Here is a 13,116-nt window from a genome sequence, read left to right as displayed (position 1 = left end):
TTCAAGCTTATACCTCAACTCTATCACACTCCAGTTTCAGTGAATTCCCTTTATAACTCATCACATTAATAAAATAGTGTGTATACATTAAGCAGGATTGTCTATTTTAGCAATGTTGGCTGCAGGACAAATATTGATCAGGGTACTGGAACTAACTTCCCTGTACTTTTTCAGAATAGTGCAGTGGGTATTTTTCTCTTTCCAGGAATGTAGTTGGGTTCTGGGTTTAATATCTCATCCATAATGCAGAACCTCTGACAGTGCAACATTCCCTCAATGCAATAGTTTCAGCGTAGAATTTATGCTAAAATCTCCGGGCTGAAATGTAATCTCATCATCTACGCACTCTGCAAAGAGTGTCACTATTTTGGTACTTACTGAATATTGGTTCCGACAGCTTTCAGTGTAGTCAGCTGTGCTATTAATTAAGTTAGCACCTCAGTTTGGTATGTCACGGTCTGAAAAAGTATTGCCATTGGACTTTTATAAAAATACTTCATTTTGGGATCAGGAAAGGGAGTTTTCATGTGGTCAAAATGAGAAACACTTGCATCTGGAAGCTACAGTTTTCCTCCTACTCTTCTCTGCTCCAGCTCATTCCAAGTTCATCTTTCTCCCGCAGATCTACGCAACCAGCCATACAGACGAGCAGACGCCATGAGGAAAAGTGTTCGGAAGAGAATGGACGAACAGACCCTTCGCGTATCCGGAGAAGTCTCGTTATAACCAGTTGCCTGACGGTCAGGGGAGGGGAGAGTCAGATAAATACCTGGGTGAAGAAGCTGGCACCGGTTGTGACTTGCAGCCATAGCTCTATACCATGCTGTAATCCCAGTGCTCCTGAGATGCTTCTTGGCCTGCTGTGTTCATCCAGCCTCACAAATTTTATTATCTTGGAATTCTCCAGCATCTGCAGTTCCCATTATCTCTTAGTAACAGACCCCTTTTGTATACACAATGTAATTCAATTGCTTGATGTAGATAATTTACCAGTGCAAATGTCTTTGAGGGCCCAAGGTGGATAGGATTAAGGATAGAAGATTCCAAACATAGCTGAAGTAACAAAGGCTGAGAATTCTTGAATATATGGGAAACTAGAGGGGGAAAATATGACTGTCACATCAACTCCATCCAGCAACACGCCCCCAGTGGGTTTCTCTTGGTTATTGACCTTAAAAACAGAACTGGACATGTTTCTTGGTTCATACGTGTTATTTACGTATCTGCACTGCTTTAGCCACCTTGCTTTGCATTTTCTGCATTTAAGACAAAAGATGTAGTAATTAAAAACTGCCCCGAAATTAACAGGAGCATTTTCACTGACACACGGACAATCACAAGGAGACTAAAAACTGAATTCAGGGTACAAGATAGGCTGGACTCTATGACATTAAGAAGTGAACGTCTTAATTCCAGTTTATAGAGATCTCCCTAATTTACGAAGGTGAAATTGCTGAAGGGTGATTAGTCGCCAATCATTCAGTGACAGACGATTGTATTTGGCTGTGTTGGTTATAGATTAGCTATTAAAAAAGGTAGCCATATGATTTTTTTCCAGAAGTCCTCTAATGCTACAAAAAATACGAGTATATAGGATGAGAATTCATTAATTGTGTAGGATGAACATCTTAGTCTGGTCAAAAGCTATGGCAGAATCGAAGAGAAACAGCTTAGAAATTCAGGGATTCTTCACCCAGAGACTGACTAATGCTCTAAAAATCTCAGACTATGTTGAGTTTGCATCCAACGTGCCACTGAAATTAGGAGTACATCTTAGTACTGGACAGTTCACAACATAGCCATTCCATATGTAGATCAATAGATCTCAGGTCTCAGTAAAAGAGTAGTTCTTTCACATTTAGTTCCAGATTAGGGCTAAGAAGAGATTTTCCAGCAAATGACAATGAAGAACTTCCAAAGGCCTTTTCCATATAGTCTCCACTGGGGCACAGAGGGGAGCTGCACTGTCCTCATCTGTGCTGTAGCTCAAACCTGCTTTTTCACACCTTTCAAGTGAGCTGGTCATACATGAGTTGGCCAGAGTAGATATCTGCATTTGCACGTGGTTTCTGCTGGGATAGGGAGGAGGATATTCAGGCCTTTCCCACTCCTAATTGAAATTATGGAGTTAAAGGGAGAAAGGTAACTAAAGTAAAAATGGGCTGTTGTGGAGAATTGGTATCAAGATAGCCTCAGAAGTTTGGAATCGCCAGCCCTGAATTCCATGGGTTCGTCTCTAGTGAAGCCCTCAGGATCTGACCATTTGCATCATCCACAACAATAATTCATCTTAACCAAACATTATGATGGAAGATCAAGAGATAAAAGCTGTTGGAGTCATGATGCACACTCTAAGATAGTCATTAGGATACACAATCCAGTCACTTTCTACCTGTGATTAAGCTAAGCACATCATTTCAAAGTCATCAGGTCCCTGATATCTAATGCACCCAACAGATAAATCTGTTTTTACTTCTCCATGTTATTAGATTTTTTATTTTTACTTTTTATAGGGTATGTTAGTAGTAGATTGCACTTGAAAAGATAAATTGTGGCATTATTTCTTGCAGCAGTAATTTCACTTGTTAAAATCTTTGCAGATCAATGTAAATCTTTTTTTTTCTAGTTGTACATGAGGTTGTAAATCTTCCTACTAAATTATCATTAAGTATTCAGTTTAGACCCATTCACATCAACACATCCTGTTTAAATGCAAAGGAGGATCAATGGAGGGGTTAGGAGCGTAACTGCGCATTTGATCTGCCTTCAGTCTGTGGGCTGCAGGTGTCAAGGCAAAAGGGAGAGTGTTTTCCTCCAGCATCTATGACAATGAGGTAAGCTGAAGGGACTCAAAGCAATGGGAACAGTAATTAAATTGGCTGTTTTCTTCTGGATTCTATGAAAATGTATCAGATTTTGTTGTTGGTAGTGCTATATAAATGCAAGTCATCAAGTGATTGTGACTTGCCATGGAGCATAGCCAAAACAGAAATGATGTTGATTGCACCTTTAGAGACAAAATGTTGGTAATTGTTGCTTCTCTGACCGGTTCTGCTCAGCCCCTGAGGATCCAAGTCCAGAAGTTGATCGATTCAACAGCAAGGCTAGGAAATTGGTACTTTTTGACTGTTAAACTAAGTCTGTATCAGTGACCTTCCTTTTATTAACGTGTGACTGTGACATGTAGACAGTGCCTCCTATCTGATTTGGCCTGTAGGTGTTTGTAACAAACACATGACTGAGGGAGGAATTGCTTAAGTAAATTGAGATGAGGCTAAAATGTACAGAGCAAAGTAACCCCGAGGGTATAGACAGTAAGAGGAAGGCTCAGGTAGAGTAACTGAGTGAATAAGAATGATTGAGATAACATATGGTGTGTGATAAAAGCATTTTTATCAGACATCTTGTACATTCTTGACATGGCATCTGCTTCAGTGGGAAGTGCCAATTGCAGTAAAAACTGAAAGAACTGTGGATGCTGTAAATCAGGAACAAAAACAGAATTTTCTGGAAAGGTTCAGCAGGTCTGGCAGCATCTGCGAAGAAAAAGAATCAGCGTCAATGTTTCAGGTTCAGTGAGCCTTCCCAAGAACAGGAAAGGTCACTGGACTCAATGTTAACTCTGACTTTTTTCTTCACAGATGCTGCCAGACCTCCTGAGCTAGTGCCAATTGCATTGTTGATCCATTGGTGTTCACAGCCCATTCAAATGGGTCCAAATTGGTTTGACAGCACATCTAGACTCTCCAGTAAAGGTCTAAGTCAGAACATTTAGCTGACCAAAATATCTGTCTTGGTGTAAGGAGAAAATCTGTGCAGACAATTGAAAGATGATGGAGATAAAAACACTGCTATACGTCACACATATAGTGAGATAGAAGGGTTTACAAGCTTTATTGAGAAACAGGACGGACCCAGGATGAGCAGGTTGTAGCTGAATTCCACTGAGGCTTTGTGCACTGTGGTTTCCTTCAGAAACATTTTGATGTTGATGATCATATAGACATTGAATATCCAAATATTGCAGATGTTTGTTGAGTTGGTAAAGAAAGGACAGTCAGTCATTGCCGTATTATAGTGGAATACCCAAAAGTTCTCAACCCATGTAATGGCCCGAAATGTCTTAAAATGGTGAAGAAATCAGTCTAATTCAGTAACGTGGTTTTTTCAAATCATCCTTTTTTTTCTGCGGCAGGAATTGAATTAAGTTGTGGCTTTTATGTAAGGCAGTTCTAAATACAAGTCAATACGGTATTTTGTAACTCACTTTGTAAATATTTTGTGTCATAGGAAGTCAAATACTGAATTCTGAAGCAGAAAAAAAATGCCTCAGCCATAGCCCACGTGAACTGAACAAAAGCAAAAATCCTTGGGATGCTAGAAATTTAAAATCGTGACAAAAAATGTTGGAGAAATTGAGCAGATGAGGCTGAAACCATGCATAGTCACAGATCTGAAGCCTCAACTCTGTTTCTGTCTTTGCGGATGCTGCCCTACCTGCTGCGTAATTCCAGTATTTTCTGTTTTTATTCCACAAGGCCTGGTAGTTAGTTTATTCTTGCAGTCCTTAACAGGCTGTACTTAGCAGCCCATCAATCCCATTGCCCTGAGTGTGTGACATAAGTAGATCATGCTTACGTTGGTCTTCGCCCTGTTTGAGCAGAAACCTTCTATGCCACTATTCTTTTTCTTTGCATCTGATAATATTCAGAACAAATTCTCCACCTGCTTGAATCCCATTCAAGACCTAAAGTGTAAACTTCAACAAGAAGAATTGTGTACAAATGGATTGTAAAAGAAATGCATACATTATATTTCAGAGATTATACAAAAAATGAATGGATAATTTTTTTATGCACTAATAATAAATGCCTGTATTTCAAAGATGTGTTGTCGATGGGATTATTTAACATTGAAGGAAGGGTTTACTTATCGTAAATGACATATTTTTAAGTCATCTTTAACATTTTGAATAAATATGAAAGATTTCTTTTTGACCTGCCTTGTTGAAAGCCCTAAATCAGTAATCTTTTGTTGCAAATCCTGGAAATTGTAGAGATATTATTGCCTCAACTTTTCTTTTTAAACATGTGTTTAAATAGAACGTATGATACAGAAGCAGGCCATTTGGCCCAGCTGTTACAAGCTGGTGTTAATGCGCCACACAAACTGTTTCCAACCCTATTTCATTCCAAGCTATCAGCAAACCCTTCTATATTTATTTGTGTCAGTAGCTTTCTTTTCTTTAAATGAGTCTGTGTGTCAACCGCTGTTTGTTCCACTGGGGAGATCATTAGATTTGTGGTAAAGTCATTGGTCACATGGTCTGGAGGCCCAGCCTAATGTCCTGGGGACATGGGTTCAAATTCCACCACAGTACCCAGAGGAATGAAAATTGAATCAATAAAATCTGGAATTGGAAACTAATTTCAGTAACTGTGGTTGTGAAATCATCATTGATTGTCATAAAAATCCATCTGGCTCATGAATATTTCCATCCTTAAATGGTTTGGCCAAATCTGTCTCTAGATCCACAGTATTGTGGCTGACTCTTAACTGCCGTCCAAAATGAAGTAGCAAGATTTTCAGTCCAAGTACATTTACAGATGGAAAATAAATGCTGACCTTGTCATCGATGCCCACATCCCATAGAAGTATATATATTTTTAACAAAAATAAAGATGTTTCTTCTGAAATCCCCATTGGATTGATCTGTATTTACTTGCTCTTGGTCCCTAATTTTGGTCTGCTTCCATAAGTGGGAACGTCTGTACGATTTAAAGTTGACTTAGTTAATATTGTTTCACTTGAACATGTTTGAAAAATAGTGGCAAATGTAAGTTTCAATTCAGCATTGTTTACCACAGCCTGTCTGCTGACAAGCCTTTTTCTTCATTCTCCTCTCTCACACTCAGCCCTGAAGTCCCCCTGTTCCTACTGCTCCGCATGGTATCTCTTCACCTTCATCCCTTGCACTCTGTTCTTACTTTTGAAGCTTGCAATGTTTGCTTCTCATGGGGCTCCGATTCTGAAAGTGCACTGAATTCCAGGCCTCCGCCTAGTGGCAAAGGCTGTATGGTGCAAGTAGTTCTGGCTAGACTGATCTGTTTCAACCACAAGGTGGAGCCTGATCAATTAAAACTTCATCAGGTAAGAGCCATTTTAACATGTATTTATAGTTCTTCATCTTATGCTACATTTTTTCCATATTTTTGAATGTACTTGATTTTAAAGGCCATTTGAACATGAATGTAGGCACACATACCATTTTAACTTAATGTTTTAAAGTTATTTTCCGCAGAGAACATTCCTGGAGTATCTAACTGTACATTGTTTATATGATGTTTAATGATTTATTTTAGTTTGCACATTGTTTCTTCTGTTAATAGAGTACTGCACATCTATGTTGGAGATATTTCAACCTGCATGTTTTTCCAAGCAAGAAATGTCTAAATGAGACTGACTGCAACTTTAACAGTCATTTCTGTTGGGGCTGGTGTTTTACTTAGTGTTTCACTTTAGGTTGTGACTTAAAAGGATCATAGTAACAACTTTAAGTGAGGGCTTGCTGACATCTCCCGAACCCCCAGCCCTTTCACAATTTTAGCAAATACAAACCTTCTATTTTCTTTAGAATAGACCCAAGCCTGTTTAATATCCCGAGTTATCCCCTCACCTCATATCACCATCTAAACCCTTTTCTTGTATCTCTTTAATATCCTCTTTGTAATATAGTGACAGTACACCAAAAGCAACCCATTCAATGTTCTATACAGCCTAACATTCCTTCTCTGGTTTAATTTTTCACCCCTGCTGAAATGGATACCAGTACTTTATTTGTTTCTTTTTTAAATAACCTCTTAAACCAGTATTGCTATCTAATTTGCTTCCTTTCTGAAGAAATGTCACTAGATCTGAAACGTTAACTCTGTTTTCACTCCTCAGATGCTGCCAGACCTGTTGAGTTTTTTCAGCAATTTCTGTTCTTGTTTCTGATTTCCACTGTTCTTTGTTCTTTTGCTTCCTAAATTCTTTTCTAAGGAGCATGCTTTTGTTTAATATTCTTCCAACCAAAATGCACCTCCTTACTAGGAACAGCTTAGAAATTCTTTAGCCAATTGCACAGCCATTCTGAGATAATGAGAACTGCAGATGCTGGAGAATTCCAAGATAATAAAATGTGAGGCTGGATGAACACAGCAGGCCAAGCAGCATCTCAGGAGCACAAAAGCTGACGTTTCGGGCCTAGACCCTTCATCAGAGAGGGGGATGGGGTGAGGGAACTGGAATAAATAGGGAGAGAGGGGGAGGCGGACCGAAGATGGAGAGAAAAGAAGATAGGTGGAGAGGAGAGTATAGGTGGGGAGGTAGGGAGGGGATAGGTCAGTCCAGGGAAGGCGGACAGGTCAAGGAGGTGGGATGAGGTTAGTAGGTAGATGGGGGTGCGGCTTGGGGTGGGAGGAAGGGATGGGTTTGAGGAAGAACCGGTTAGGGAGGCAGAGACAGGTTGGACTGGTTTTGGGATGCAGTGGGTGGGGGGGAAGAGCTGGGCTGGTTGTGTGGTGCGGTGGGGGGAGGGGACGAACTGGGCTGGTTTAGGGATGCAGTAGGGGAAGGCCTATCCCTGGCCCCAAGATGACATTCCACATTAAGCAGAGGTTCACCTGCACATCTGCCAATGTGGTATACTGCATCCATTGTACCCGGTGCGGCTTCCTCTACATTGGGGAAACCAAGCGGAGGCTTGGAGACCGCTTTGCAGAACACGTCCGCTCAGTTCGCAACAAACAACTGCACCTCCCAGTCGCAAACCATTTCCACTCCCCCTCCCATTCTCTAGATGACATGTCCATCATGGGCCTCCTGCACTGCCACAATGATGCCACCCGAAGGTTGCAGGAACAGCAACTCATATTCCGCCTGGGAACCCTGCAGCCATATGGTATCAATGTGGACTTCACCAGTTTCAAAATCTCCCCTTCCCCTACTGCATCCCTAAACCAGCCCAGTTCGTCCCCTCCCCCCACTGCACCACACAACCAGCCCAGCTCTTCCCCCCCACCCACTGCATCCCAAAACCAGTCCAACCTGTCTCTGCCTCCCTAACCTGTTCTTCCTCTCACCCATCCCTTCCTCCCACCCCAAGCCGCACCCCCATCTACCTACTAACCTCATCCCACCTCCGTGACCTGTCCGTCTTCCCTGGACTGACCTATCCCCTCCCTACCTCCCCACCTATACTCTCTCCACCTATCTTCTTTACTCTCCATCTTCAGTCCGCCTCCCCCTCTCTCCCTATTTATTCCAGTTCCCTCTCCCCATCCCCCTCTCTGATGAAGGGTCTAGGCCCGAAACGTCAGCTTTTGTGCTTCTGAGATGCTGCTTGGCCTGCTGTGTTCATCCAGCCTCACATTTTATTATCTTGCACAGCCATTCTACAAGTTTATGAATGTCATCTTTTATTTTGTTGCAGTCCTCCCTTATACTCACTACCATACGTACTCAAGCAAGACTTGATTCCTGATTTTGGTCTACAGATCCTTAATTTTTCTTAAATCTGGTGTTTGTTTTGGGAGCAGAGTTGGTGCGAACAGCCCAATGAGTGTGTTTCACGAAATGTAAGAAATACGTGCAGATTCCCTGGGAAATCCATCCACTGAATTCAGCAACCACCTGTCATTACCATTATTATCAACAGTTCCAAAGTATCAGCTCAACTTTCAACCCTCAACTCATGTAAAAGCTGAAATCTCATCTTGTGCGAAAAAGACTGAACTCAAAACTGTGGCTTTCACAACATACATAAAAATTCAGCACCTTCAACCAAATTTGTACTTGTTCTGATTCTTGATTCTACATTTTTCATTTAAATAGGAATCAAAACGTTCTGTTCTGATGAAGGAAGACAACTCTAAGCGTCATCCTGTTTTCTCTGCACAGATGCTTCTCCATCAATCTCTTTTTGTTTTGTTTCAAATCTCCAACATCTGTAGTTTTTTTGTGTTTTGTCTTTGAGATTTCTGTTCTGTTGTTCTTTATCCATTCTGTTATTGGTTCCACATACTCTGACCATCGTCCTGAGTCCACAATGTGGCACCTTACTTTTTATTTATACTCATTTAATTACAGATTCTGAAATCAAATTATTATGTAACCATTCCAGCTCAAGCAGGTTTTTAATTTCAGTACAGATTCTAATAACTCAAAATTTATTTTCCCCTTTTTAAGAACTTGTAAAAGATTTTAAATTTCTCTGATAATTGGAAGATGAAATGATTTGTACTGAATTATCTTGTGCTTTTTTAAAACAATACTTGCTTCTTGGAATGATGTATGAAAGAATTCTGCACCCACAGAGCAATCAGTGTGCTAACAGGGTTTAATTAAAACCCTGAGATAACAAGGTGTAGAGCTGGATGAACACAGCAGGCCAAGCAGCATCAGAGGAGCAGGATGGCTGACGTTTTGGGCCTAAAACCCTCTAGCATTTAATTCCTTTGCATTTGCATGTGTAAACTGGACACAAACCAACAATGTGGTGTAAACATATATAGCACTTTGGTTGTATGTGAGTTAAAAACAAAATTACAATAGCCCAAGACCCCACAATCATTATGTCAAATCCTCTAATGGTGTAAATATGTTCCAATCCCCATGACTTTTATGCTTCTTTTTAATATTGTGTTTATTCAGGGCTGTCAATATTGTGAGCAAAATCTCAACTGAAGCAGAAAAGAGAGTTACTTTTCCCATCACTTCATTGTGGTTTTTGATTTGTTTTTCCCATGTCATCACTGAGTGCTATTTGTTATTTACAGTTCATTCCAATCCATTTTGATGCCAGTTACATTAAAATTTAAGATTTTTGAGTGCAGATTCTTAAACAAAGCATGGAATTGGTCTGGACTTGTATTGCTTGCATTTTGAAATTTACCTGCGTTTTCTTGGGAACTGATTATTTTTACTAATTTATGCATATTTTGAGTTTGGATGTGTTCTAATTAAATTATGATGTGGAGGTGCTGGTAACGGACTGTGGTGGACAAGGTCGGAAATCACACAACACCCGGTTACAGTCCAACAGGTTTATTTGAAATGCCCAGTATGAAGTACCAGATAAACATTGAACTGTATCTCCAATATAGAATTTGTAGAGCACTTGACATGGTGCATGTAGAGAGGTTGTTTCTGCAGATTGGATAGCCTAGAATTTAGGGTCCACAGTCGAAAAGAGAATAGTTCCAACTTCTTCAATCAATCCTCATAACTGAGCCATCTTAGAAAAGATCTCTGCAATCGTTTTGGACTGGGATGTAGAGAACTCAGAGTTGTGAAGTTTTGGAATTCTCTATCCCAGAGGGCTGCAGTCATTGAGACTGAAATTGATAAGACTTTTGGGTAATAAGACAACTCAGTGATACAGGTGAAGGGTGAGAAAGTTGAATTGATGTCGATCATCTGACCGAATGATGTAGCAAGCTGAAGAGTGTGTATGGCTTCTTTTTTTTATGTATATATATGATTCCAAGATCTTCAGTTTTGCCTCTCGCAGTACTTCACAGAACTCTACCAAATGTACCATGTGATCTTTCCATAAATGGTTAAAAATCACTAAGTCATCTATAAAGACAGCAAAATTAGTCAATTCTGCCACAACTCTCTGTTAAGTCTTTGCAATGTGGTGGGTGTATTCTTCATTCCAAAGGGCATTACTTTAACTTGATGCAGCCCATTTGGGGTTACAAACACAGAAACTTCTTTCACTCTCTCCAGCAAAGGAACTTGCCAGTGACCATGAAGTAAATCTAACTTTGTGATGCAAGTGGCTTGTCCAACATTTTCTACACAGTCCTCCAGCTTTGGATTTAGTCATGGTGTTGACCTTCCATTAATCCACGTAGAAATGTTGAGTACCAAAAGGTTTGGGAACCAACATGATCAGCAAACTCTACTCGCTTTAACTCTGCTCAATGATGTCTTCTTGGATCGTCGCTTCCACTTACGTCTGTACCTGTGCTGCTTTGAGAGGATTAAGCTGTAGGAGTGTTGTTTTATCAGAAAAGCAGTCCTCTCCATTCTATTCTTATGTCCTCATATTGCTGCAACAAGTCTTTCAATTCAGTTCTCTCTTCCTGAGAAAGATAGCTCACTATCCTATCCCACTCTCCAAGGACTTTCTCATTATTTAATTTACTTTGAGGCATATCAAAATCCAAATCGTCTGGACTTGATTTCTCGCTCTGAGGGATAGGTACCCTGTCATAAAAAGATTTCAGCATATTCACATGACATTCCTGACAGTTTTTTTTGCCTATCTGGCATTTTTACCAGATAACTCACTTGACTCAACTTCTCAATCTGGTAAGGCCCACTAAAGCTTGTTTTGCAGGGATCTCCTACCACCGGTAGCAGCACCAATACTCTATCCCCATGGACATATGTATGAATTTCTTTTCTGCTTCTTGCTTCATTAGGTGCTGTGCCACCTTCAGATGTTGTCTAGTTAGTTCATATACTCTGTTTAATCTTTCTGTCACCTCAGATACATAATCCAACTGTGAGATCTCTTACTTCTGAACTATCAACTTTTCCTTAATTAATTTTAAAGGCCCTCTTCTCTTGTGTCTGAATATCAGTTCAAATGGAGTAAACTGAATCAATTCATTTGGAGCATCTTTAACAGCAAATAATATAAATGGGATACTTTTATCCCAATCATGTGGCTAATCCTGGCAATAAGCCCTCAGCATGTTCTTTAGGGTCTGATGCCACCTTTCCAATGCTCCCTGGGATTCAGGATGGTACGCACTTGATTTAAAGTGTTGGATGCGTAAACTATCTATGACCTCCTCAAATATTTTGACAGTAAAATTGGATCCTTGATCTGATTGAATCTCCCTGGGTAGTCCATAATGGGTAAAGAAGACAAGCAACTTCAGCACAACATTTTTTGCCCTAACATTCCTCAATGGAATTGCCTCCAGAAATCTGCTAGACACATCCATTATGCTTAGCAAATACTGATCTCCCCTTTTGCTTTTAAAGAGAGGATCTACACAATAAATTGTAACCTGCATGAAAGGTTCTTCAAATGTGGGAATTAGCATTAAAGACACTGTTTCTATCACTACCTGTGGCTTTCCGACCATCTGACAAAAGTTACCCTCCTCGCTCCAGACCAACCTCAGGGAATCTCTCTCCCATTGCAACTCTCTTGTAATCTCTTCGGCCTTGAAACTGCTCGACCATGTCCTGAAGCAAACCAGGTACCACAGCCACATCACCTTCCTCAGCACCTGCCTACGGAACCAGATCATCCCCAAGGGACTACAGTCCACATTTCAGCCTTCCCAATTTGGCCCCAACCGTGACCACCTCTACACCCAGAATATTCAGACCCTTCAGAAGCGGTTCTCCCTGCGAGTCCTGAAACAGACACTTGCAGCCATGCGCCGGCACCTCCAGGCACTGCAATCCAGCCTGCCCCAGCTCAGAGCCTCCCTCTCCCAGACCTGCAAAGGACCTCTGCTGTTTTTCATCCTCCGCAGGATCCACAGACTGAACACCCAGTTCCACTCAACTTTACTGGACACCAAAAATCGTAAGTACAACCAACTCACTGGCCCCTGCCACCCACAAGAGGATTCCTGCGCCTCCCAAATCCCGACTCTGTCTCTGCCCCTCCCCAACCATGCACCCGCCGCCATTGACCATGAGGACACGGCCGGAGACCCCACCGATGACGTCACATCCGCCTCCGCCGGCCACAGAACTTCCGGAACCGCTGCTGCAGTCACCACCTCCACGTCCAGGTACAACACCCCACACACCACCCTCACCTCAGCTGCTGCCGCCCACCCCGATCCTCCAACCGCCGACGCAAACCCGCCCACGGTCGACGCCGACGGAACCCCGCCCACGGTTGACGCCGACGGAACCCCGCCCACAGCCGACGCCGGCGAAACCCCGCCCACGGCCGACGCCGACAGAACCCCGCCCACAGCCGACGGAACCCCGCCCACAGCCGACGACCTCATCGCTCCACCCACAACCTCCACAGCCTGCAACCCCAGAGGAGACAGCCACACTGAGCCCTGCCGCATCTTCACCATCCCC

At 41.8% G+C, this 13,116-nt stretch overlaps 1 protein-coding gene across 9 annotated transcripts in view; it reads left to right on the top strand.

The window, feature by feature from the left end:
* The window catches only part of fmnl1a (formin-like 1a), a 286,119-nt gene extending 281,235 nt beyond the window's left edge, over positions 1–4,884 (top strand). For 6 of the 9 annotated variants that reach the window (XM_059638694.1, XM_048560771.2, XM_048560770.2 and 3 more), the window contains one exon: positions 623–4,884. In XM_059638694.1, coding sequence (XP_059494677.1) covers positions 623–726 — 104 coding nt within the window. In that variant the 3' untranslated portion in view covers positions 727–4,884. The remainder of the gene's footprint in view (positions 1–622) is intronic. The other 3 variants (XR_007250443.2, XR_007250442.2, XM_048560767.2) reach the window with 2 other exon arrangements.
* The last annotated feature ends 8,232 nt before the right edge of the window (positions 4,885–13,116 follow it).

Source organism: Stegostoma tigrinum, chromosome 31, assembly GCF_030684315.1.
Source record: "Stegostoma tigrinum isolate sSteTig4 chromosome 31, sSteTig4.hap1, whole genome shotgun sequence".
NCBI lineage: Eukaryota > Metazoa > Chordata > Chondrichthyes > Orectolobiformes > Stegostomatidae > Stegostoma > Stegostoma tigrinum.
Note: the sequence above shows the minus strand (reverse complement) of the source record. Positions and strands in the feature narration are given on the sequence as shown.